Source organism: Macrobrachium rosenbergii, chromosome 49 (genome assembly GCF_040412425.1).
Source record: "Macrobrachium rosenbergii isolate ZJJX-2024 chromosome 49, ASM4041242v1, whole genome shotgun sequence".
Classification (NCBI taxonomy): Eukaryota; Metazoa; Arthropoda; class Malacostraca; order Decapoda; family Palaemonidae; genus Macrobrachium; species Macrobrachium rosenbergii.
In genome coordinates this window covers 23386517-23414491 of record NC_089789.1, presented here as the reverse complement: position 1 = coordinate 23414491, position 27975 = coordinate 23386517, and the positions used below count along the sequence as shown (strand labels likewise).

The following is a 27975-nucleotide window of genomic DNA, read 5'->3' as shown; positions in this document are numbered from 1 at the left end:
TGATTGTTGTTCTTGAACAACTAAGAGGGGAATCAATCATAAAACAGTTTCTTGACAAAAAGTTGACAATATTTGCAGATAAGGTTTTGTTAATGTTTTCTTATTTTGAATTTGGGCTCTGAATTTTTTTATTTGGATTATGGAAAAAATTTACATGTTTGGAAAGAAAACAGTGTTATTAATATGCAGATTTCGTAATGCTGTGTAATATATTTGATTAAATTTTTAGCATTTATTGAAATACATGAAATGCCTTTTTTAGGGCAAACACCGGTAGGTATAATATTGGTAGAATCGATGTGTAATTTTTTTAACCGCATTAATTCAAGTTTTTATTCTTTTATTTAATTTTCTTAGACAAAGGAACGCGTGAGCCCCAGTCCAGTGTTTCTTATGGAACAGTGGCTGGTGTTATGCCTTCTTCAGTTACTGGCATTGTGGAGGGTGGTAGTGTTGTCACAAGCAACCCAAGCAGTGAACCGAGAAATCTAACTCTTACCAACACATTTCCATGTCCTGTTGTCATATACAACTTGACATTGCCTGAGGATGCTAAAAAACACTTTGAGGTAGGTATTAGAGATTAAAGGTAAATGGTAACAAAAGGTATAGAAGTCTACATGAAGTGGACTGTATTTTGATATTGAATTTAATGTTTGGGATTAATTCTTGTAAGTTTAGGCAGATGACATAAAAATGATGTAATGTGAACAAATTTGAACTGGTAAATAGACAGCTGATCTTTTAAGGCTTATGGAAGGAAAATAGACTGCACAACTTTTTAGTAGTTATTATTTACTTTTCAGACTAAATTTCCAGAGACAAGAATGCCTTGTCTTTCAACATCCAAAAACTACAGATGAAAGTGATGGGTTTAAGTAAAACATATATTTTTGACAGTCAATTGAATCCTAGGTTTTGGTATGTTTACCATTTCGTTTTTCTTTGGGGATTTTCTGCTGTTTTATTTGTGAAGTTACTTCAGCTTTTTAGGAAAGATGACTATTGAATATTGCATCTTGAGTAGAAATAAGAAAATCATATTTGAAATTACTTTATTTCTTTTTAATTTCAGATTGGTTGGGATGGACCTGTTGTAGTGGATGAGGGTCAGAGTGCTCACGTTGCAACGTTGCGGTTGTTGAGTGTTGGCTCGGATGCTCGAATGTCAACTTCTATTACTGTGCACACTAACATTACCACCATAAAGATTCCTTTGTGTGCATACAATGGAAAGCTAACCAAGGTAGGAAATACAGCTATTGCTTAAGTGATTATATCAGATTAAGAAATTTCTTGCTCTTGATATATTTAAGATGTAGTGAAGTTAGGTGCTTATTTTTTCAGGGTTAAAGGTTAAGTCACTGAAGTAAAGATGAATAAAAGTCATTGAAGTAAAGATGAATAAGAAATGCTGGATGTTATATGTACCCTTCATTTATACACAGGCAGGGAGTTCTGACAAAAGGGCAAGAAAAAAGGGAGGCAAAAACTGTTTTTAGTGCCAGTTCCATATCAAGAAACAATAATGGAGAATATGGTTTATAGAAATATCTTGCAAGGACAGTGTCCTGAATTGCAATTTATAAATGCTATGTGGTACTTTTTATTTGTAAATTACAATAGTGAACCAGACAAAAGCACATTATTAAGACTAGTAGGTTTTGCCAAAAGATTTAAATGAGATCTGGAAATGAGAGCAAGTGCTCCAAGGTCATGTTAAAATAGATGGACAGCTAGATGGGAAGAGACCAGGGTTCATGGATGAAAAGCAATAGGCAGAAAAGCAGAGCAGCTCATCAGGCAAAGGGTTAGTGCAAATAACCTCTGTTACCATTGATGGTGTGCCATGCCCGTAAGGCTAACTCCTATACCCCCTAAAAGGGCAAAATGGTACTGAGAGGTTAAAAGAAGCCCCTGGGAAGCTTAAGCTACTTTTTCTTCAGGACTATAAAGATTACCAGTAGTATAATGATAATATCCTTACCATGTAGAAAGGTTGAGTAAACCATAATATATATGATGTTGATAAAACCTTAAGTATGGCCTTTATCAGTTGTGTTATTCATGAAACAGAAGAGGCTAACTGTAGTAGATGGAAGGGTTGCATGCAAAACAGTGCAAAGAATTTGGGTTAAATGAAGAAATACTCTACATGAACACTACATTAACAGAATGTCACAGAAAAATGGAAGAAAATTTCTTTCTTGACAACAGTAAATGTTATGCAGCAGATCAATACTTTTCAGTCTCTTTTTAGATAGTAAAAGGTTTTTTGTAATTAAAATTGTAGAGATGTGAAATAATGGTTCCAAGTTATCACATTTGTGTTACTAGGAGGCGAAAGACTGAAATATGACCCTGTACTAATCACTTTTGTTTGAGGCTTTAGATGCATTACTATAATTTTTGGGTGTTCATTGTATTTCAGTACATTCCTCCAGTTGGTGGTGACTCTTGGCTTGATTTTGGAACGCTTGGAATGGGAGAGCAACGTGACCTCTACTTTTATGTTATAAATGAAAATCCTGTTGAATTGCGACTCAGAGGATGGGGCTCAAACTTGACAAGAAGTGCAGTGGAACTTATGGGTGTTGAAGAAGGCAACATAACAACAATTAGGACCCGTAATAATATGACATATTCTTCAAAAAGTGTGAGTAGTGATAGTTGGAGGTTTCAGAATTTTATATTGCTCATGCAAGAGTTCTGTACTGCAGTGTTGCACATCTAATGGTTTTTCATTAGTTTTCTAGAAAGACAAATTATCACATTTTAATTAATAGTAGCACTAACAACCTAACTACCCTTCACCTGTTGCTATCAGCACTACAGTCAACAAGGAAATACAGAAAGCCCTCTATTTTCCAGACTATATGGGGGCAAGGAGTGTCTGGATATGCCGATAATCTGGAAAATGAAGGGGAAGAGCCTAAGGTAATAAGAAATAACAAAATGATTCTTGTAATGTTAAGAAATTTTTGTGCTGTGTTTTACAGCTACAGTATTCTAAATTTGTGAAATTGAAAGTGGAGGCTCTGCTTAGTTCAGCATAGTACTAAATTCTTTCCTTATACCTGTTGATCCTTCTTGCAAACTAGTACTAGAAAAACATGTCTTCCATAAGAAGGACATGAATAAATAATGAGTAGTTTACTTAATTATAAGATGATAGTTCCTGGTCTTCTGTTGTGCTTTATAGGATGTAGCTTTAATGAACATTTGATGTTTTTAGATACATAATTTTTTTTTATCAAAAACACCAACACCAGATTTTCTACTTGAGGTTCAAAGCTATAACTTTTCCTTTGTACCATGATTGCATAATGAGATTTCTTACAGTGTTGAAGATTGTTTCATAATTACTTATGATAACATTAACTTGCAATTACATGATATTAACAATTCTTTTAAAAAAGCATTCATCATAATGTCAAGCTTTGCAATGGCCTCTAGTGGTGAAAGTGAAAAAGATATGTATGGTGGCACATGCAGAGTTCTTATAGGTAACATTCTGTAAACTGTTACAGTATTAGTTGCATGAACAGTAGGCAGTTGCTTTATTTTTCCCCTTTGTTATATTTTTAAAGCTCTAATTAGTTAAATGCATGCTTAAGCTCTTTCATTTTTAAGGTTTGCTTCCATGCTTAAGCCTTTTTTCACTCTAAATTGGTGGGTAAAATTCACACATCTGTCGTAATACAGGCTTATATTGACAAAGATTAGTTTATTAATCCTGTGATGTGATATGATGAAATTTAGAGGAAAAGGGGTACTATTACAGATTGGCTAAAGACTTGACTAAAATCTTCCTTTAGGCATCATATATACCTTGCTTGTTCACTGTGACCTGGTAATCATTAGATGACTTACTTTGTCTAGAACTATTCCAGTCACGCCAGCCTACTTTAGCCGAATAGAAGGCTCTGATTTTGGTATTTTAATTGTGTCTGTAAAGGAATTGATGATTGTCATGAGCAAAGTTTTTCGAAGGTGGGCTCTGTGCCTGCCCTCCTGCTACGTTTGGAAAAAGCTTTTTTTCCCCCCAAACTGTTTTTGATTTGCTGGTAAATTTGGGATAGCACATATGTGTCTAAGCATGCTTTCTGTGTTGAGAGATGTCTCTGCTTGGGGACTTTGTAGTTTTTATTCTTGGGTATGGTAGTCAAGAGTAATAAGTGAACTGCCACATATTCTGGCATTGAAGCTAGCTGCTCTGAATTGGAGGTGCACCCCAATTCTCGCTAGCAAAATAAAGAAAATAAAGTTGCACCAGTTTTGCAAGTTGATGGCTCTGCTATGAAAATGCAAATTTTTTTCAGATTTTGTTATTTTTTCAGTTCATTTATTTTAAAAACGTTTTTTTAAGTTTGTTTTAAATATTTATTAAGTAAGCTTCTTCAAAGTTGACATACCAACAAGCTGAAAAGCTTATATAGATTAGCAGGTAACCCTATTGTATGGTATAAACTGCTCACCTATTTTTTGTAAGGAATTTTTTGGGCCAAAATTGTCTCGGTGCATGCAAAGGGATGAGGCTACAGCTGGTGCATTATATCAAGATTTTGATACTATTGGATGTAGTCTTATGCAGCAGTTGTTTTTAACCTCAGATAAAAGAAAACTAAATGCCACAACTGGAAATATTAGAAACATGAATAACGTATTGCACACACTTTGTAAATATATAAAAACACCACATGAACATGACATCCCAGTTACAACAAAATAAAGATAGAACACAGATTAAAATTCATACAGTATACAGTATTACAGATAAGATACAATATTTTAATCTAAGATACAAGATTTTAGTCTTCAAAACCTGAAGTTATTTTGCACTTATTTACCATTTCTAAAAGTAACACATGAACAAGTTTGATATCAATAATCTTGCTATGATAAGTTCTAGTGATACAGGAAAGAATTTTTGTGACTATATAAATTTGTTATACTTTTCTTTACCATTTCAACTAAGCATAATTTGTACTCTTCATTTAGATGTTTTAGACAGAAATCCTGATTACTGTCTAGCAAAGAGGTTAGAATAGGCCTATGAAAAATGTAACCTTGGGCCTCTAGGATGCACAGTCAATTTTTGAGAATAGTTCAGAAAAAATTAGCGTCTTCAATGCCAGGAAATACGTCAAAGATAATTAATTTATTTTATTTTCTAGTTTTTTTATGATTTTATCATTTTTTGCTAATACAGTATTCTTCTTTGGGTTTTAATGAGAATCTCAGGTGTGAGGGAGTGGAGCAATGAAGTTTACTTATATGTTAGCCCCTGAGACTATTTTGCATATGTGTAACCCAACTTTAGAGTGTCTCAAAGGGTTGCGTGGTCAGGCATGCATCTTTTTTCAGTTCACCATTGGATAATGATACCCATCTTCTGTGCTCTTTGTGCCAAGAACAGCAATGTTTACCTCAAACTTATGAAGTGTGTGAAAAGTGGGATGTTGATCAATAGTTTTGCTTTGCTTAGCAAAGGTCTTATATGTAAGTGCTGTGTTCAGAAAGCCAGTCAAAAAGCATAACTAGATTCTTCAGTATTTGACAGTTTCCTCAGTCTTATCCTACTCCCCATGTGTGTTAAGGAACAGATTTCATTAGACAGCGCACGACTCTCATTATGCCTCCTCCTATGGTTGTTAGTATGAGCCATGCAACAGGCAAGACTAAAACACAAGAAACCATCTTGCTGACTGCTGGACCTGTTCCAAAACTCCTCACTGCCCAGACAGCCAACAGATAAGCCTACTGGCTTGCTGCTGCTCACATTGGGCTGAGGCAGTACATTTTATTTGCACTGCCTGCCCTGCTGATCACCATCTGTACCCTGACACTAGTGTTGCTTTCACTTTATGGGCCCATTGACATGCCCTTTCCTGTTGGAGCTGCAGCGGTTGCCCAAGCAATGGACCATATTTTTTTATGACCACATACAGGGGCAGACGGTTTCAGTGATTTGATCCTAACTGCAGTGTACTCTCTTCCCAAACCAGTTGCCAAAAAAACCTCCCTGGATGACACTGTTCATCAGAAATGCCTCATAGCCTTTCTGTATCCTCTGCACCAGAGCTTATTCTGCCAGTTGTCACTGCAGCTGCTCCCGCTCCTAGAGAAACTGCTGCTCCTGCTGGTGTTGGTGTGAAGGCCCACAGAGCACTCCTGCCAGGCAGCCCAAGCTGGAGGTGCCCTACATTGTCTTGATCTTCGGCATCAGATGTTTTGCACCCTTCAAGGAGTATCAGAAAGGTAGCTTGGGAATATTGCCCCTCCCCTTCATCAGAACTTTCAGGCAGGGAGCCCAGCTTTGATTCTTGTCAATTGTAGGACCTAGTACACAGATGACAGGTTAGGTGAGTTCTCAGTTACATATTCTCAGGACTTGATGACCTTAACTCCTTGCATCTGGTCATGATCATGTGAGGCATAATAAAGGCTCTGGGTTGCGATCCGGACTGGTTCAGGTGAGAATTTATGTTTCACACCATGCAGTTTAAACAAGTTTTGGGGGAAAATGTTCAAACCACTTGAATGGGCCATAAATGAATTATGGCAACACACACCACAGCTGGTGATATGAGAAAGAACAATCTTCCATGAGATTTCACAGTGGAAGGTGCTACACCTCCCCATACCAGTACATCTCAAATGTATTTGGCCATAGATATATTCAGGGATTATTGATGGTTTTAGTTCTCATCTTTTATGATATGTCAGCTGTAATTGTAATTTTGCAAAATAAAAAATATTAGAAAGAACATGCGTAACTCATTAAAAGGTACTACATTGCCCCATCCCAGTATACCTCATAAATACTTATCCATAAGCGTACTCAGGGATTGTTGCTGATTTTAGTTCATATCTGTTATGATAGTATGTGAGCTGTAATTGTAATTATGCAAAATAAAATAAAGTTATTGGAAAGAACATGTGTAACCTGCTACAATGAGTATATTTTTGTGAGTGTCTTGGAAAAGTGGCCTTGCACAGGGTGAGGAAATATTAACCTTCAACTTCCCGTGGAAGGTACAGAGAATATTTTTGAATTTTTTTCTTATACCATGTGCATTTGCATATCTTCCTCTTTCCATTGATGTGTTTTTTTGAATTGGTCAACCGTACAGTTTGCCCGTTCTTGGGGTGCTTTAATGTATATTTTATCCTGGCCCATAAGGGTTAAGGTCAGACTCAGACTCCTGTGGTAGGAGGAAATGGGAAGGATTCAGATCTCATCACTTTGCATGTTAGTGATTCCCAGGTCAATTGCAAAACCATGAGAGCCATGAAAACAAATTACATTGAAGGCCTTAACTACGACGTGACCTTATTCTTCAAGTGATTCCCCATTTCCAAGGAGGCCCTTGGGAGCTGCACAAAGAAGAAAGAGCTCTACAACTAGGGTTTACTATTTGACCATGGAGAAACAGGTTCCAGCAGTCCACAATAATAGTATATAGTCAAGAATGAATGGCATGTTGATGTGAATGCTAGTGCTTTTCTGCATGCTAGAATGGAGACTTAGATACTTGAAGAAATGAGACCATGTTGCCCAGACCAGGAAGCAGCTGGTAGCAATGGAAGTTGTCACCCAACATAGCCCCATCCCGTTCACTGTGGGATCTATCACACTACTTACTTAGCAGGAATGGGTCCTTGGCAGTGCAAGCACATCCTTGCCCTGCTTATAAAAAGGATTCCTCTCCATCCTTTTTATAAGCAGAGCAAGGAGGAGGATTCACTTGTCAATGAAGACCTCCTCTTTCCATGTACCTTTGGCTTCATATCCCCTCCCATATGTACTCAGGATAAAGAGGCATATAGCCTTCAGAACCCTCAAGCCCCCTCTCTCTGGCAGATTTACTGGAGCTCAGGACTTAATACCTTTTACCCAGCATTCATCCCAGAGAATTTACTGAAGGAGCTACTTCCAGCCCGAGAAGAACCCTAAGAGTTCAGAGGTCTGGTTAAACAAATCATTTATAACTAACTATAACTACTGAAGGAGCTGGTTTAGAAAGTAAATCAAGTGACAAAAAGGTTGGCCATCTTAGATAGAGGACCTACCCCCTCAGTACATCCTTACTGTTGTCAGTGTCAGGGAACTTACACCAGCTGATGAAATCTTACTTAAGGAGCTGGCTTTACCAGCAAAAATGGCTATACCCTATGACTGTGCAACAGTATCAGTCATAGGGTATTAAGATACTGATGATGCTCCCAGGCAGATTTGGGAGGAGGAATGATCCCAGCCCTTGTGCCTTGCCCCAGGGTTAGGGGTTGCCTCCAGGAGAAGTGGATCTTGTGGTAGGAGGTAAGAACCAACCCATGGATAATGGAAGTGGTTTGATAGGGTTATCAGCTCCTCTTTCTAGCGGTGCCTTGCTCCTTGCCCAACTGCTGGTTTCATTCAAGGTTTATGGTTGCAGCTCCGACAAGTTCCAAACCCTAAGCAGTTAGTACCATGTTGATGAACGAGGCCATAGAGGGGTTACTTCAGATTACCATATGGTGCCACATGGCCTCTTCATGGTCTCAAAGCTTCTCAGGGATGGGGGCTGGTCATAGACTGAGCAGTCTGAACAAGTTCCTGAAACTATCTCCCCGCAGATTGAAAATGGTTGAATTGGTCAGGAGGTCTATCATTGGGACCTTTTTAGCACTCTTTGACTTCATGATACATATTTCCACATCCAAATTCAATCAATGTACCCTCACTTTATCTGATAGGGAAAAGCATTCCAGTTTAGTGTTCTCTGCTCTGGCCTGTTGGCTGCACCACAGGTCTTCACAAGAACCTTAGCAAAAATGTGGCTTGCTGGAGGGACATCTGCTGCAGTGGCTACCTGGACAATTTGTTAATCATGGCCACTGTACTCCATTCGCTATACAGTAATGGCTTTACTCTTGTCTTCCAAGGACAACCTGCTTCCTTGCCCAGCTTGTTCTAGCTTCACGTACAATTTAGGAAGGAGATTTGCCCCTTACCTTCATCTTAACCTATCTCTTCTGACACCCTAAGACATCACCATGGCCCTTGTATGTAGGTATCATATCAGGTAGGTATTTGAGCTAGTCCCCTCTGTCAAGTGCCAACCATCATCTTACTGCACATGACCACTAAAGGCACCCTCTCTACTAGGACCTTCCAGGTTCTCTTTTTTTTAATGGTCTGACTGCTCTTCCGCTGCAGTGCTTCTCTTTGTTGTCCCTCCTATGTGGTTATACAGACATCTTATGATTAATGGGTTGTAATGAACAAACTATGTTTTTATAATACAAAAATTAAGTTTTCCATACAACACCATTAATCTTAAGGAGTGATAGTTCTTGAAAGAATAAAGTATCCTGTGGTTAATGATCACCCCTTATGGTTAATAAGTTTACATGAAAAAATTGTTTTTGTAAGATATAAAAACTACACATGTTTTTACAGTTTTATACCTAAATGTACCTTTCTTACAATTTCTAGTTTTCAGGAACGATAGCTGCAAACCGGGGAAGAGCTTAGTAAATAAAGTAATTGTAATATTTTTTTGGGGGGGGGTAAATTTTTGCCTTGATTATATTTTATGTAATTTTCATGTGGAGGTATTTAACCAGTGATTAAAAAAACATGAGTGTGTTTAGTTAAGGCACTAGTATAAATTTTTACTTTTGAAGGAAGGTAACAGCTGAAGTAAAGTAGTTTTCCATTTGAGTTTGTTACTGGTTTGAGATTTTATTTGTGCTTATATAAGCAGATGCAGTGTAGAACTTTATATTTTGAGTTTTAGCTAACTAAAGTAATGCTCATGGATAAGAAAATCATTTTATATGTTTGTGATATTACTTGTTAACTTTTACAAAAGATTTTTAGTAAAATTTATAAAAATCTTTTAATTTTTTAAAATCTCTTTTTCCTCTTTCAGCTATTTCTTAAACCCCATCACTATGCAGCATTCAGAATTGGAGTCCTAACACCAGACACAGAGGGAATATTCATTGCAGAGTCTTTTGTACAGACTCAGTTTGAGCAGATCAAGATACCTTTCAGATTACGTACAGCAGATGGCTCCCTTAGCATAGTACCAAACACTTTAATGTTTGATAATGCATTTCCAGTAAGTACTCTTGTGGTGGGTTGCTGAATGTCATGTACAATTAAAATCTTTTTAGCAAGTAGTAGTAATAAACTTGGTGAGATTTGGGAGAAAATATGCTGTTAGGACAGTGATGCATTAATTGACTAATTTCTGTAGTTTTCTATGCACTTGTCACAAGGTCACTTAACCTATGAGAAACATTTGGGTGCAAATGTTTTTAAATCTATCCATTTCCCATTAGTGGGGCATCGTTTTAGCTTTGCCTTGGTTTTTACTTGAGCCCTTTGGCCACATGTGCATTGCAATCTGCCTTGGATTGTTCGTTCCCTTAGGAATCCTCTCACTATATTCCCTTCTTTCACTACCAAGTTCCATTTTTAATTCTCGTTTTATAACAAATCCCTTGGGCAGGCACTGTAAAAGTCAAGTTGTATGATTTAGATATCAATAATAATAATAATAATTGTGTATATTGGCACAAGTTCAGTCTCTCTTTGAGTCGTACTGCAATGGAATCCAGTTGGGCTCCTAGTGACTAGATAATCTTTATAAAGTACCATTGTTTAAGAATGACCACTGTATCTATGTAAACAGGATTTTTATGAGCTATTGAAAACAAGAGCCCTGCCATCATAAGACCAGCTTGATCAGCAACATTAGAGGCTTCACACAATAGTAACCCACTGACGCACTTTTTAGCTGATGATGTAACTGATCCACTATCAGCCATTTACAGGATGCCTGACCTAACTTGCCTTTATTGTCATGCCATCCTGCTTCATTAAGAATTCATATCTTGGTTAAATATTTTACTGTTTTTACTTCTCTTGGATCAGTCACACTTTATACTGGGTTTCAATAAGATTTTCTGTAAATTCTTCACAGTTTACCATCAACAAGTAATTAATATTGGGTTGTATATGTAGAATATGTTATTGAGTCCCCAGACAAACAAGTTAGTATTGATGTTCTTATTATGGTTATATATTTTTTATCCTCCTTTATTCAGTATTTATGCTCCAGGAATTCTGATGCTCATCTTCTCTGTTTCAGGGAAAAGTTTCTCAACAAAATTTGCATATATTATCAAGTTTTGGTCATCCAATGACTGTAAAAGAAGTAAAACCTTTACCTTCAGACAAAAGATTCTCTTACGAACCTAGTCAAAATGCTTCGCCAACATTACAACCTGGGCACAAATCATTTATTGGTCGATTAGTGTTTGACCCTAAAGTGGAGTGTGGAAGTGAATGTTACACTGGATTTCCTCTCAGTGGCAAAGGTACCTTACTATTTTATATATTTTCCTTATGTTAATATATCAAGAATAGGCAGCACAAGGTACACTAGGTTAAAGTAAAATGTTATGCATGGCTTGCATTCTCATTTATATTTAAAGTAGTAAATTATGCTCAGTATCTTTCTTTATATATACAGAGTATGGTTTGTGAAATTATTGTTGTTTTTCATTTGGAAGTATTTTTATCACTTTTGTTAAAATGACCTTTTTTTCTTTCATAAGTTGGGCAACAGTGGGTGAACACACTGTCTCTCACGTCACACGTGGCTGATACTGATACCAGCTTGTATTCTACTTTACGAAGTAAATACCTGAACCTCTCTGCAACCATATTCAATACTTCCATAGTACTTCATACTTCTGAGGTCCATGGCTTTCACTTTACAGCTCAGGTGAGGCTTTTTGTAGTAGTTCATTTTTAATCTTAATTATTTATCTACATTTGTTTTATGTTTTTATTAAAGATTCATTTTTGATGAAGTGTAATTTGAAAAATTCAGTAGTTTTTAAGTTAGGTACTGTGATGGAGCAAACAGGAGAAGAATTAAGTTGAAAACTGTGAAATAGGTGGACTGAATGAAAGTCAAACATATAGGTACTGTGAATTTATTAGGGAGACTACCTTGATAGAGACGGACACTGTGGAAAATAAGAAAAAGCATCGTTTCAAGAGAGTAGTGGCTAAATTGCATTCAAATAAAAGAATAGAAATTGCGATTGTACATTAATCATTAACAGTAGCTTCAGACTGCACATGACAAAATGGGTTTTGATGCAGGAAAAACTTATTTTTGGTAGCCGCTGTGAGTCCTTAAAGGAGTTACGTTCCAATGTCCCCCCAGGGCTCCATAAGACAGACCAGCCAATAACAAAGAATCCTCTTATAGTTGGTCTTGGTCTCCCAGAATAGTGCTTGTTGGCACAATGATAGAATATAAAGGACTGTCCAGGACTCAGGACAGGAGAGGTCTACCTCCTGTCCTATAGCAACTGCCTCAGCTCTCTATTTCCCATTCGCACAAATGTAACAGCAGCATATATTGGCCATCTTCCTTATTACACACCAGGTTTGTGCAAGATAAATCTTCACCAGTCCCATGCCTTTTTGTCAGGGAGAATGGGTGGGTTTGAGGATTCACAGCAGCTACCAAAAATAGGTTTTTCCTATGTCAAAACCTGTATCTGGCTGCAGGATTATTGTGCCTTCACCAGTTCAGGAATACTGCCTCTAATAACCCCTCTGTACACTCAGAGACTTTTTGAAGGAAACATTTCTGAAGAAACTTAACACTGTACAATACTCATCTTTTGGATGTCGTGCTACTTAGTAAAGGAGTGAGGTGTGCCTCTGTAATGAGGGCCACTAAAATAATTCCCAGCCTATGTAGAGAGAGTGGTTTGTTTGTGCTAGGGTATAGGAAAAATAGGACCATCTGGGATGTTTGTCAGGCCATGTAGGTAAACCTTAAGTGCTAGAACCAGGCATATTTTTTTATACGAAATGCTGAGTTCCTTTATCGGAAAAGGGGATTTTCACTTTAAAAAGTTAAAAAGCCCTCATTCCTGGCCAGAAATGATAGGCCATGAGACAACAGTAAATGACAACCGGTGTAAGAATGGTGAAATTTTGTACTTGTCTAAGAGAGCCCAGTATGCTAATCTGAGCTCCTGATGCCAAAGCAGTCAAAAAGACTGCCTTTTGGAGCATATGAGTTGTAGTTGTATTGGGCCCATGACAGGAGTTTAAGAACCTTATTCAGGGACCAGGTAATAGGAAACCTTGCAGAAGCTGACCTTTGCAGTGTAAAAGAATGGAGAACAGAATTAACAATTTCTAAATTAGAATCAATTCCAAAACCATAAGGCAAGGGTTCTACCAGTGCTGCCTTGTATTCCATGATTGTTGAAATAGCAAGACGCTTGACCTCAAAAGATAATAAAATGTAAAACTGTTTCAACAGATTTCAACTGGTCTCTCAGTGTGGAGGTAATCTAACCACATTTTCCATACGGACTGGTATGTCGGATGGATGAAGTCCGTAGTTTTTGCACTAGGTACCTAGCAATGTTAGGCATATAATCTTCACGGTAGACTAGATTTAAAAATCCACATAAAGGTCACACCTCAGAAAGGAGGGTGTGTAGATGACATCCCCTACTTCTGTCTGGGTAGAACAATGGACGGCAGTGGAATTTATTCTCTTGCCTGTTGAAGAAATAAGGAACCGGTGACTGTTTGGCTAATTCAGGGCCACTAGGCAAGCAGTTCCGTTGAAAGCTAGTAGATAGTTCAAAGCTTTCGAAATCTGGGACAATGAAGGAAAAAGGTATACCATCCTCCAATCACTCCAGTCTTGTAGGAGTGCATCTCTTTCTGTTGCCTGAATGTCCAGGTTCAGAGACACACATACTGGAAGTTGATGGTTTTCACATGTGGCAAACCGGTCCTCTTCTGGATGTGGAAGCATGTTAGCAATTACTGACTTCAGAGGAGTTCAGCATGAGCCCAACCTCTTGATACAAGACATTGCAGTCATAGTGTCTGGGACAAACAAAATGTTGGTCCCTTTTGGAGGTTTCAGCTCTGAGATGGAAAGATTGCCAATCGCTCCAGGAAGCTGATATGACACTCCCTCAGAACAGGTGACCATCTACCCCCCTAACTGACAATCTTCCTAATGGCCTACCCAACCTATCAAGGAGGCATCCATATGTATTTCACTCATACGAATGGTGGAGTCAGGTGGGCCTGTTTGCCAGAGACCTCCTCCAGGTCCACAGAGTATCTTCCCAATCTCAGATGAAGGCAATCGCAAAGCCTTTTCTTGGCATTTGAGAACCAGACTGTTTAAATCCTACCATGGACCCATACTGTAACAGGCCCAGACTTCATTCCAATTGTTGTCTGGAAAAGCTGGAATCTTCTCAGGTCAGCCCTTATTCTGGTTTATTTGAGTGCTGTGTGGAAGAGACAGCTGGCTGCAAAGGAGTAGTCCAGCAAAGTTCCAGCCTCAGAAAAAGTCTTGTTCCTATTAGGAAACTTGTAACAGGAGTCTGTCGATTACTACCCTCAGGTTTCATCAGCATTCTTCTCTGGTGGCTCCCCAAATTCCTTCATTCCTGAGCTCCCATAAAATAAATAAGCACAGTATATATAAAAATTTATGTAAACAATATGTTTAAATGTGACAGGCCTGGGATCCCCTTCATTCGGAGAAATACGCCTTGGGGACTCTGAAGAGTGGTGGTAAATAAAGCCATCTTTCTCTATGGCCCCTTTTTGAAAGGGGTCTGGTTTTTAGATAAAACTACTTAAGAGGTGGGGGAGGGAGAGGGTGAGGCAATCTCTACCCTACCCTATTGGAAATGCCCAAGGGGTGAATTTCCACTGCGCTGCATGTTATGCTGTAGAAGACAATGCCAGCCATGCAAGTCCTGTTAGGCTTCACTTCTTCCCTTCCTTGTAACATGCAATCCAGGAGTTGATTGTTCTTTTCCCCTGGTAGGAGCATCTTGTCTGCTTTGAAAGCGGTGTCTATGCTGTTGTCCTTTCTTCTGTTGTTGGAGCATTCCCTTAGTAGTGAGTGGAGGTTTTTAAGGCTCTGATTCACACCAAGGTTTCTTAGGCCAAGGAAGAGGAACACTGTCAAGAGTATTGTTTCCCAGATTCCCCTTTTTCAAGAACAGTATAGTATATCCTGTTGTTGGGCTTGTTCAGTTAGTGGTACAAAAGGAAAACTCTTCAAAAAGCATCCCAATAGATAGGAGAAGAATGCAATAGGAAGGTTACATTGAAGAGCAAAATGTTGGAACCCACCAATGCTTCTTTTCAAGCCTTAATGCAACACGCCAGAAAGTCGTAGAGTACTCTTCATAGGGTCCACATAAGTGTTTTGGCTACTGCAGTGAACAATGAACTGGGATGGTGGAGACAAATGGCTTATTTCTGCCATAAACTCTCATTTCCCAGTCACCACAAAATTCTGAAATTCCGTCTTCACATGATTGATTGTTTCAAAAGTGAAGAGACAGAGGCTGATGCCTCCCAGAGAGGTTATTGGTTCTGTAAAATTGTTCGATGCACTATATTTTCCATTAAATTGGAGAAAGGTTTACATGGCATTCATTAATACAGTTGCTTCTATGGCTTTCATTGCTGTGTTATTGGGCAGGATACCCATCTCCTAGTGGTTTCTGAATTCCTGTTGAAGGAGGGACCAAGCTCCACTCAGTACAGTATTGGGAAAGGCCTCTCTGTCCCAAAATTCGATATGCTCAACCTCAATCAGTTTTGCTTTCATTAATGAGGTATTATCCATTTGGTGAAAGGATGCACATTGAGGGGTCTCACCAAGGGTTATCAATATCATTCTCAGGGCAGATATTGGTGCCTGTACTACATTGCGATTTGAGGTTTTATTGTCCAACCAGGTCTTTTTATTGTTACCAGTCAGAGCTCTGGGAGTGAGTAGGCTGTCTCTTATTATCCATTCTGATTTCAACAGACACAACTGATTGAACTTCTTTTTGGGCATGGGTATTTTATTATCCTGTTCCCATAACCTAAGATTTTTGGTGAGACAACCTATCTCTGTTTGGGCAGACTGTGCAGCCTCCCTTTCCTCTAGCTTAAGGAATGAGAAATTTTTACATATCTCACCCAATTCCATATCCAAGAGAGACCTGAATTCCTCTTGGGAATCATGGATAGCATCTGTGATATGCTGATTTTCAGTAGCAAGGTCATCCTTGATACTGTTCATGGTTTCCTCCCAGAATTTTGAAAATATTGCAAGTGGAATTTTCTCATTAGGGAAACCCTGCATGAACTGATGAGCCAAGGCAGTAGTAGCACCACTGCCTGGGAGTATAGAAAGTATAGCCAGTGGAATTTCCTATCAGGGGGCCCTGCATGAATTGATGAGCCAAGGCAGTCATATCATCACTACCTGGCAGTATAGAAAGTACAGCAAGCAGAATTTTCCTATAAGGGAAGTCTGCAATTTTAGGTTATCAGCGATTTTTGCTTATTGTCACACTGTCAGAACGGAACCCTGCCGATAACTGGGGACTGCCTGTACTATATATTTCTACACATTTCATAACCTTTTTGAAAACCCGGTCTGTTCCCAAGTACCAGGCAAAGGGTATTTAGCCTATAGGCTACATTAGTTGGTACGTAATTGAAATCAATGATTATTGGAATTATCTCACTAGAAAAGGGATTTTGACAAAGGAAAAATCTATTTCTGAGAAGGTCCCGTGTCACCCGGTGAAATTCCATTACAGCACGAATTTCTAGGTATAACCTTGCTAGATATACCAGAGAAAAGAGCTTTCAGGAAAGCTGGGGTTACTACCTTCAGTCGGCGTCTTCTAGGAAGACGTCGGTATAAGGAGGGGTGAGTGAATACCACTACCACGGAAACCTACTCGAAAGATCTCTCCTATCAAAACCCCGGAACAGAGCGGTGAGCGTTACAGCCCCCACACCAAACACCCGCCAGGACGGCGACACCAGCGCCACCTACACCTCATTCCATGCTAGCACTAACCCCAGACTTGGCATGTGCAAGAGGGGAGAGTACTAGGTGATTCAGGGAGGGTCACCGGGTGACAGGACCTTCTCAGAAATAGATTTTCCTTTGTCAAAATCCCTTTCTGAGTCCAGTCCGTGTCAGCGGTGAAATCGTGATAGAGAATCATGCCAAGGCTGCAACTACCAGGAAAAGAAATGGGGTAATCTGAAGAAAAGGCAAAAGTTTACCCAAAATAATTTTAATTAAGCAATCTCTTCCGTGTAGCAAGAATACTAAGACTAAGGCATACTAAATCTAAGGCACATCAAAAAACTTAATACTATGAAACGTGGGGAGGTCCCCGGCACGACGGAGAAGAGGCCCCAAAAACCTTAAAATTACTTAAGCAAGGTGAAACATGAAAAGCGCACAAAATAACTGCAAATATAACCTTAATACTATACGTAAACTTAGTCTAAACACGAAGAGACAAAATCAATGAGCATTAACATATACATATATCTGGTCTGTACGTGGAGCCAAATAAAAACTGTCCAGTACCCCATAAGAAAAACAATCATGGCATGTCAGATTACACTTTTTCCATCAACAGGTACAAGAAACGTCAATATGAGGAGCCAGGCAGTGAGGTATAATCAACCAGGAGAATAAGCAGAAAAGTAAATGAGGCAGGCGGGCGGGGGGAAAGGAAAGGACAAGGATATGATTAATTAAGGTGGGAGATGACACTTCCCACAGCTATGGTAGAAAATTTCAGGGCTTGACTGATTTTTAAATAGTGGCGTTTAAACACTAGAGGTGATTTCCAACCCGTAAATTTAGATAACTCCGAAAAAGTCCATATTATGAAAGTAATTAATGGAAGTAGCAACTGCTCGAATATCATGAACCTTGGGAACTGAATCTGGGTTGGCCTGTTTAATGAAATATAGAATTTGTTGTCTTATAGCATTTAGTGAAAGAGTACCACCTTTCTCCCTGATAAAAAGAGGACCCGACTTACTCTGTGGAGTTCTTAAAAGGTAAGATTTAAGTGTATAAACTGGACATAAAGACTGGTCTTGAGGAAGGGCACCACCTTCCAAGGAGACCACCTGTCCTGTGGGTCTTCGTTCTTAGCTAAAAATCTAGGGTCAGGGAAAGGAGGACCTCTCCAGACGGGGAGGAAGTTCACATAATTATCACCTCTAGTGAGCCGACAGCTCTGAGATTCTAGCACCTGAAGTGTAAGCTAATCAAAAATAAAGTCTTCCTTAACAGATCCTGATAAGAGCAATGAAAGTTATCCATCTCTGATGCTAACTTGAGGACGTCATTGAGAAACCACGTAACAGACTGTGGGCGTGATACTGGTCTCAGCGAGCGCATGCTCTGGGGATAGATGAAAAGTAGGAATCTGTAAGGTCGATTTTAAAGCCGTAAAGAAATACTTTCTTTAATGCTGATTTGATTGTGGTAATAGGGGGCGGAGCAAGGCCTTTCTCAAACAATGATCTAAAGAAGGAAACTCCTAAATTAGCTGTCATGATTTTGGCTTCAGATGCTTTTAGGAAGGAGGCTAATTTTTTGACTGCTGAGTCATACTGTCTAATAGTAGAATCTCTTTTATCTGATTCTAAAAACAGAGTGTTGACAGGGTCAATGTTCGCTCCTTTTGGGCTGCGAATTTTATAAAGTCCATAAAACTAGGGCATTCTGAATTCTTGAGAAGCTGACACAGTCTTGGTTTGTACTGTCTGAGTCAGAATGGGCTTGGGAATCCGAAGACTGTAATCCCAGTTCCTGAAGAAGAGGGAACCAATTTGCTCTTCGGCCAATAGGGGCTACTAGGGCTAATTGACCTTTGAATGTCCTGAGTTTGTGTAAAACTTTCAGCAGTAAATTTATTGGGGGAAAAGATAAATCTTCTCCCAATTGTTCCAATCTACTGTCATTGCGTCTATGGCGCGCCTGAGGTCCAGGTTGGGGGCCACATAACAGGGAGCTTGAAGTTGCTCTCCGTTGAACAGATCACTTGGAGGCCGGAACCCGGTGGCAAATCCATTTGAAAGATTCCCATCCAGGGACCACTCCGTCTCCAGCGGGTAGTCCTGGACAGGGAACGCCACCACGCCCGTACCCCGCTAGGTGGGTGGCTGACAGGTGCCAGCCGTGCTTGTTCGCCAGGGAGAAGATAGCAACCATTACTTGGTTTACTCGGCCTGATTTGGAGCCGCCCCTGTTGATGCAATGAACTACCACTGCGCTGTCAATACCAACCTGATATGAATCCGGTTGGGGCGGATTTTCTTCAGAGTTAGAAAGAAAATAGCTTCCAGGGTATTTATATGGAACTGCTGAAACATTGTGGACCACGTTCCTTGTACTTTTTGTTTTGGTGAATATCCCCCAGCCGCTTAGGGAAGCGTCTGTGTGAACAACTAGTGCCGGAGGGGGAAATTGAAGCGGAACTGTATTGGACAGGCCTCTGACCGAGGTCAAGGTCGCAATCTTGTCTTTAAGATTTGAGGAATGGAGAGACCTTGTCTCTGAGCTTGACATTGGCTCGACTCCGCCACACTCTGTTTATGTCTTTTAATTTCGCTTTTAATAGCAGGTCTGTCACTGAGGCAAACTGAAGAGATCCAAGGACCCTTTCTTGGGGAAGGGATGCTGATGGATTTTTGAGGAATCTCCTGGTGAGAGATGCTATCTCTTTCCTCTTGGGAGGCGGAAGGGACAGCGTGTGAGATGACAGATCCCACTGGAGACCCAACCACTGAAACCGGGACTCGAGTCAGGCGGGACTTCTCTCTGTTCAGTTGAAAACCCAGCGACTCCAGGAAATTGATGACTATGGACGTAGCTTTCTGACACTCGAACTGTTGGTGCCCAAATTATCCAATCGTCCAAATATGCTGCTAGGGATATCCCTTGAGACGAGTTGTTGTACTACCGTGTCCGCCAGCTTTGTGAATATCCTGGGCGCAATGTTCAGACCGAAGGGCATGACCCTGAAGGAGTAGGCTTGATTTCGAGTCTGAAACCGAGGAACTGAGAGAAGTTCAGCTTTTGGGGACGTGATAATAAGCGTCTGAAAGATCGATAGAGGTGGTGACGGCTCCACAGCCGGAAGTAGAGTCCGTTTTGAGCTACGTAAGCATTCGAAATTTGTCGCATTTTATGTAGAGATTTAGACGCGACAGATCCAGGATCACTCTTTGCTGATCGGAGTCTTTTTGGGAACAGTGAATAACCTGCCTTGAAACTTTAGGTGCCTTACTTTCTTTATTGCTCGTTTGTTGAGCAATTCTGTCTATAATCCTTTAGGATTGATGTGGGTGGCTGGTAAAACCTGGTTAGAGGAGGAGGGTTTTGATCCAGCTCCATCCTAGTCCTTTGGACACAATGCTGTGTGCCCAAGGGCTGAAGGTCCATTGGTCCCTGAACCAAAACAGGCGACCGCCTACCTGTGTTCTCTCAGTGGGAGGGAGCGGGTTTATTCCCCTACCACGTCCAGGTCTTCCCCTTGGGGTGGTGTTGGGCTTCCCTCTATGAGGGGCTTTGCCTCTTCCTCCCCTTGCAACCCTATTAAGGCCGTGAAAGTAACCACGGCCCTCATATGTGGGGTTGTGCGCCGGTGAGCCACATAGGAGGTGCAGCTGGTTGGACCAGCACATACTGTTGGGGTGAGCCTTGGAAGTAGAAGGCTGCGCTACTGCCGAGACCGGGGCGGCTTGGACTACCGCCTGATGGTGGGGCCTCTTATGCCTCCTGAAGCGTTTACCTCCTCTCGATTGGGGCGGCCGATTCTGGGGTCTTACGCTTATAGGCGAAATGCCCCAGCGAGAATAAGACTCTGGTTGGCCCGTGTAGCCTCGGCCATAACATTCGTGACCTCCTCTTCAGGGAAGAGGTTGGGTCCCCAGATCGAGCTTTTCACGAGCTTGTTAGGCTCGTGGCGGATAGTCGCATCGGCAAAGATGAACTTCCTACATTCCAGTCTGGCCATGATAAATTCAAATAAGTCAGACTGGAAGCCTGCCAGCAAGGATTTAGCCAAAACTTGGAAGAAAGGCTCGTCCCGGCAGGAGGCGGCAGTAGCTTCAGTAAGGCATACGGAGTTCAAGGACCGGGCTAACAGCGAGCATCAAACTCCGCTTTCAAAAGAGCTTCCGGCAGCTTGGGAGCTGCTCACTGAATTGCGTGGAAGCGCAGAAGGGGTCCAGCTTCCCGACCGTGAAAGTGGACGGGCGTCTAACCAGAACTCATTACTTCCTGGGAATACCAGGAAGTAGGGTCTGTCTCCCTTAGCTGTGGTAACGGATTACCATCGAAAGCACGCTCGGGCCGTAGCCAGAGCGACTTTGTCCAAAGCAGGGGTGGGTAGGTTGTCTCCCAGGGCAAACATGGTAAAGTTGCCCTTGAAAGGAGTCAACCGTAAGATTGTCTGCCTGCCACTCCGTCAGAGTGCGCAGGAAGAGCCGACTGAGCTTGGTCCCTAGGTGCGATGACAGTCTCCCTAGGAACCTTGTCTGACCGAATCAAGCTTCCTCCGTAAGCCTCACGAAGCCTGGGTAAGGGGGCAGGGAGATCGGGGGGGAAGAACTCCAATTCCTCCAACCGTCTCGTGCCAAGACCATCAAAGTGTCAGTTTGCCATCATGTTGGATGGCCCGGAGTGCAAATCGCCAAGGGTTACCGACATCGAGCAGCGGGAGGTCCGCAGTGTCGGGGATAACATACTGTGGTTCGGCTGGGGGTGGGTGAGCCATTCCCGCCAGTATGTTATCATGACTGGCCAACTTCTCGGAGATTTTGTTAAATCTCGAATCCAGGTCCTCCGTAAAAATCGCTTATAGAGCTGATTGGCAAAGGCCTCTGCGTCGAAAGCAGGTTGGCGAGAGGGCTTGGTTTTGCAACCCTCTTACTCGCGCCTTTGCTGGAGGAACCAGACTTGCTCCCGGAGGCTACAGGTCCTGAAACCTTAGATTTTCGACGGGGAAGGGCGTGCCTTCTTGGAAGTCGAGGACTTGTGCCCTTCGCCTTCCATGAAGTCTTCAACTTCAACTTGGGGATAGCAGACGGAGCTCTATCACCCAAGGAGAGAAGACTTCACAAAACCTGCGAAAGAAGATATGGATGAAGCAGGGAGTCAAATAAAGGGGGCCCGCCCCAACAACCTCTACCTCACCACTTACCACCTGGTCCTGCTCTATGTTCATTAGTTCCAGGTTGAGATCCATGGAGAGGCTCGTCCTCCGAGACCTCAGCGTGAGGATATCCGCTTGGGGTGGCTGGGTCTCATCCCCGGATTTGCTGGATGATAGTGGCAAGGTCTTCAGGCACTCCGGCCGCCACCCGTGCGCGGTAGAGCAAGTCCCTCAACCTGGCGTCGGGACGTGGGGCTTCCCCGACGAACGTTCCTGCCAAACCCAGCCACCCAGGCCCGGAGGGATTCCAAGGCAGACTTCTTGGAAGCTTCGTCCGCCTGTAAGAAAACCAACAATTAGCTAAGAACGAAAACCATTCCGGGAACCTCATAAACAATATACCATATATAATATGAGGGCATAAAGCAGGAGTAATGTAAAGACTGTTACTTACCGACTCATCCTGGACAGTTGTGCAGAGAGCGAAGCAAACCTCACAACCATCAGGGTGCCAGACAACCAGGTCATCCAGTCGGACGCACAACCAGCGTGGGTCCGCAACCACGTGACCGTAAGGTTGTTGGAGGGAGGCGGTGCACCCTGCTCCTCACAGCGAACAGTCTGTAAGTAGAAAAGTACATGAACCTCCCACCTAAGCAAACTAAAGCTGGCGAGGCCGGGAAACTCAACTGCAACCGGAATACTCCGCGGAGAAGAACTCCCTAATCATAAACTGGGCCAATAAGCTCTAAATTACATAGAGTGGAAGGTAAGGTTTTCAGACCCCGGAGTACTCCGGGGAATGAAGAAAGAGAGACCAGGAACTAACCAAAGGGCTGCCAGTAAAATAATGGCGGAGCCCTGGTATAGGACCGGACTCACTTATATAATATATATAATGAATTAAGGAGAGTACTCCTGTAGATAAACAGACTCTTATCTAAAAACAAAAACAAAAATAATAACAGTAATAAGTGATGGTAAGAACTCAAGAGGACGGAAGGATCCGCTCCTCTATAAAATGAACAACCTTCCGCCCTTACTTCCTCCGGAGAAACAAGGCGGGTAAAATGCTCATATGTTCATAACATAGGCTGAAGCAATATTGTTACCGTATCAACGTAACCCGGCGGGAGGGAAAGTAATGGATAGTGACTCGAACACGTTCGAAAGTAAACAAACCACCAACCCCAATACAGCGATGCTAGGGGACGATATGGGAGGAGCGAATCCCTCAACCAACAGGAGAAGTCCCTGAACTGGAGAAAACGCCATCTAGCGTCACCCGCACGAGTAGAGCAAGGCTGGAGAGGAGGAGGGGGGGGGGGAAGGAGGAGGAGTAGGCTACCAGGAAGGAACAGGAGACGGGAGAAGCTCACCCGGCTCAACTGCACCATACCTCCCAGACAATGAATCTTGGAAGGGTAGTATGACTGGAAGCAACGCAACCCGAAGCCCGACTTCTACCAGGCGAAGCCTAATATGGACCTAACCTTAATATAGGCTGGGAAAAGGAGGGCAGAAGGGAGGAGGAAGCAACAGGGGAGAGAAATTTTGTGCTGAGAACCAACCAGGATCGAGAATGGCGGGCAAGGGGCGACTAGCCTAGAGGAAACACATCCCAAGAACTCGATTCCCCAAATGGAGGAAGAGAACTAAGGGCTCACTCTGCCCACCGAAAAACGATCCCGGAGGAAACGCAACAAAACTCCCTCAACCTGAACTCCCACCCAGGGCAAGGGATGGAAGCAAACAAGCCTACTCCACAAAATAACCATCACTCATAAAAACTAAAATGTGCTCAACAGAGAGCGTAGCCTACCACGGGGAAGCGGTTAGATCTGAGGCTGCCCGCCAGCACCAGGAGTAAACCACCCAATAAAATAATAAAAATAAAACTAAAAGAGAGCACCATCTTCAAGCAAAAATTAATTAGCCTAGTAAGACCAAAATAACAGGAACCCAACCTGGAGGGGAACCTAGAGGGCATCACTCCCACAAGGCCCGTAGGCCAATTGAACGTAATTCATAAGGGGGAGCCACCGCAAGGAACCACCAGGAAGGGGAACCAAGGGCAAAATCTATCTATAACGGTGAGGAGACAACTCCAACTGAAAAGAACAGAAAATGAGCCTCAGCATGATCGCCGAACTATGGCTGGCGGGGGACACATGTCCAGCGACATAATAAGATCTCAATATTTATGAAAATACGAGACCGTAACAGCCAAAAAATAGAACAAAACCCCACAAGAAGATGGTACTTAACTTGGAAATGGTAAAGCTGCTCGATAGTAGCCATCGCATGAAAGCAGAAAATCCAAAATAATGGAGACGAGCACACAAAGAAACAGCGATTTCACGTGCTAGAAAATGGAATGAGGTAGGTGGCGCTGGTGTCGCCGTCCTGGCGGGTGTTTGGTGTGGGGGCTGTAACGGCTCACCGCTCTGTTCGGGGTTTTGATAGGAGAGATCTTTCGAGTAGGTTTCCGTGGTAGTGGTATTCACTCACCCCTCCTTATACCGCGTCTTCCTAGAAGACGCTCGACTGGGGTAGTAACCCAGCTTTCCTGAAAGCTCTTTTTCTCTGGTATATCTAGCAAGGTTATACCTAGAAATTCGTGCTGTAATGGAATTTCACCGGCTGACAGGACTGGACTCAGAAATATATAAAATCAGTATCTCTGAGGTTTTAAATTGTTTGGCAGAGCTCACCATTATGATAAAGTACCTTTGTATTCCCTTAGGAAAAAAGACAAGCTTCAGAACAATTTTCTCAACTTGTGACGTCACTACCGGCGGAAGTAGATCCATATGAATGTATTTCCTTTAACACTTGAAAAGAACCCCGATATTAAGGATAGCTGGGGAACTGTCAACATCACAAAAGCCGTTTACTGTAGTTTGATTATAAAATACTACAAAGGAAATACTGGCCTTTAGTAAACACCAAGGCTCATAAGTCAGCCACAATTGGGAACTACGATCACATCTGTTTCATAGACAAGAAGTTAGGCTAACCTGATTTACTCTGTAGGTAACCTCAAATTATCTATCATTGTTAAAAAAGTCATTGAATAATGAGTTTCAATAACAAAATTGCCTAATATTTTCCCTTAATGCTAATTATCACTTTGTCAAACAAGAAAAACTGCACAGCAATTACAGCATAGCCTAGTGATCTACTCCTACTTCCTGCCTTGCAAGCAGCCTACTGGCTCCCAATTTAAACAAATATAAGCCTACCCATTAAAATTTTAAGGAACTAAAACTTTTCACTTGGTCTTAAAACTATGTATTAGCTTGTGTGGTGTAATGATGATTGAAAAATGCCTAGTTAAACACAATTTCTGGAGCAGAACCTAGGGATTAGTACTCATGGACAGACCAGAGTGTAATGGGGAAGATGGCCAACATACACTAATGCCACATGCAAATGGAAAATAGGGAGCCAAGGCAGTCATTGTAGAACGGGAGATAAGAGCCCTCCCGTCCTGAGTCCTTTATATTCTATCACCGTGCAAACAAAAACTATAACGGCAGAAACCAACTATAAGAGAATTCTTTGTAATTGGTTGGTCTGTCTTCTGGAGCCAGCAGGTGGTGGGGGGGACATGAGAATGTAACTCCTTTGAGGATGAACAGTGGCTATGCTATCAAAAATGCACATAAAAAATAAAAGTGGCTTTAATGGCAGTTTAAAGATAAATCTTTGAAGACCATCGAGCTTCATTTAGATTTACTGGGTTCATTCTTTCAGGTTTAGTATCATAGGGAATATTTAATATTCTAATGGTTTAAGAAACACTATGATTAATTAAGAAAATGTTATTTACTGTTTTAAACTATGTTTCATGCTTAATGCTGCTCACTGACAAGATATTGGAAAATCACTAACTTCTGTAAATTAGCTATATGTAAAACTTTCATGTGAAACCAAAGAGTGATAAAATTGGTATGGCACTGTAAGATGATGGGATAATCATGTTGAAAATTTTTATAAATTTGGGTCTCTTTCGCATTGCACAATATACAGTGTTTCCCTTGAATTAGTTTTTCTCTCTTATTATTACTTTGGTACACTCAGCCAGTTGGTAAGAAGACAATGGGAGTTACAGTCTTGGTGCATTTTTCACTCTACTAATAGAAATATGTAAATAATTGTTTGCTTCAATATTATTATTCCAGATGTGCACTTATTCATTTAGAGAACACAAAAATGTCATAAAATTGTTAACAGTCTTTTATGGAACAGGATAACCTTAATGTAAAACGGAAAATCAGCTGAAAGAAGTACAGTAAAATATCCATCCCTCCCATAGCGGGGTAGTGCCGTATGTGCACCTCGTGGTGTACTGTAGGCATTACTAAAGGTTCTTTGCAGTGTCCCTTTGGCCCCTGTCTCAACCCCTTTCATTCGTTTTACTGTTGCTACATTCATCTCTTAATTTCATTGTACTTTCCATTCTCTCCTAACAGTTGTTTCATAGTGGAAATGCAAGGTTTTCCTCCTTTTATATCTTTCAAACCTCCTTTGCTTTTAATTTTCCTTTCAGTGCTGAATGACCTCATAGGTCCCAGCACTTGGCCATTGGCCCAAATTTTATATTCCACTTCCAAAATATCCATGCCTTAAAATTTTGAGACTGGAATACCCAATTTTATACTGGATATTAGGTAGTGAAATATTTAATGTTTTCTAAATATAAAAATGTATGTATAAAGTATAAAATCTGTAACTTACTCTTATACTCAATTCAATTTCATAGGCTTCATTGAAATGGCCAAGTTTGACCTCTCCGTCACACTTGATCTTCCCCTTAACACAAGTGGTAAACACCAGCATACGTGAGGTGTTTGTCGAGAACCCAAGCAGTTTGCCAGTGGTAGCACAAATTCTTTTGCTTCACCACTATCCAGCGACACAACAGCTTCGCTCTATCATACAAGACCAGTAAGTTTGTTTTATGTTGCAAATGTAGGCAAGGAGAACCTGGATTGCAGAGTTACTACTTACTATGTACTATAGAAGCTGCACAATAATAGCAGTTCATAAGCCAGTTATATCAGTGTACTTATCATTCTTAGGGAATGATGTACACTGATGTAGACTTTACCAGAAGTAATTTGAAAGAATCCTATTATAAAAACATTTGACTGTAAATTTTAATTTTTTGTAGAGATTAGAATATGAGAAAAGGGCTTTACTCTGTCCAGAATCGGTTATTTCAACCAAGCATTATGTGATAGGCATTTATTTTTATATGTTAAATTATGCATAAACACTTTGGAAATTATGAAATTTTTTGTTTTTGGTTTATTAATTTTTGTAATAATATTCACTTCCTGATATACAGTATACCTTACTACATTAAAATGGGTTGACATGAGCTCTGCAGAACTGTTAATTGGTAAAAAGAAAAATAAATAAAAGAATGTTTTTCAATAATATAACCAAAATGTTCACCCTCTAATGTAGAATATATGTTAATAATTTAAAGGATAGATGTAATGAAAAGTATAGCTGTTTGGATCAGGATTATGCTATAAAAATGGCTTTTATTACTATTGCAGGGTACAGCTCTAACCAGTCAGATAATAGCCAGACAGAGAGATTGAGTTTCCACACACAAACACATGTATGCATTATTAACTACAAAGACTTCTGCTGCATCTAAGCATACAACTGCACAATATAGATAATTAAATGGTTTACAATTGTCTAACACCATACGAGGTTAAAAATTTGCAAAAAATTGGAAACGTAATGATGCAAAACCTGTGGCACTCAACGAAATCAGTGTTGCCTGATGCAAGAAGTTGTAAATACACGCATTCTTGTCCTAGAATGAAACAAAATGCCCTAATAATCTTCTTTCTTTCCAAAATTGAGATTTAAAAAAATTAATTT

The 27975-nt window shown here is 40.9% G+C and overlaps 1 protein-coding gene across 24 annotated transcripts in view; it reads left to right on the top strand.

The window, feature by feature from the left end:
- The window catches only part of Tmem131 (Transmembrane protein 131), a 480545-nt gene that overhangs the window by 433957 nt on the left and 18613 nt on the right, over window positions 1–27975 (top strand). For 17 of the 24 annotated variants that reach the window (XM_067092911.1, XM_067092905.1, XM_067092896.1 and 14 more), the window contains 8 exons: window positions 358–569; window positions 1076–1246; window positions 2432–2656; window positions 2872–2937; window positions 9921–10112; window positions 11148–11376; window positions 11617–11786; window positions 26834–27018. In XM_067092911.1, coding sequence (XP_066949012.1) covers window positions 358–569; window positions 1076–1246; window positions 2432–2656; window positions 2872–2937; window positions 9921–10112; window positions 11148–11376; window positions 11617–11786; window positions 26834–27018 — 1450 coding nt within the window. The remainder of the gene's footprint in view (window positions 1–357; window positions 570–1075; window positions 1247–2431; window positions 2657–2871; window positions 2938–9920; window positions 10113–11147; window positions 11377–11616; window positions 11787–26833; window positions 27019–27975) is intronic. The other 7 variants (XM_067092914.1, XM_067092907.1, XM_067092899.1 and 4 more) reach the window with 1 other exon arrangement.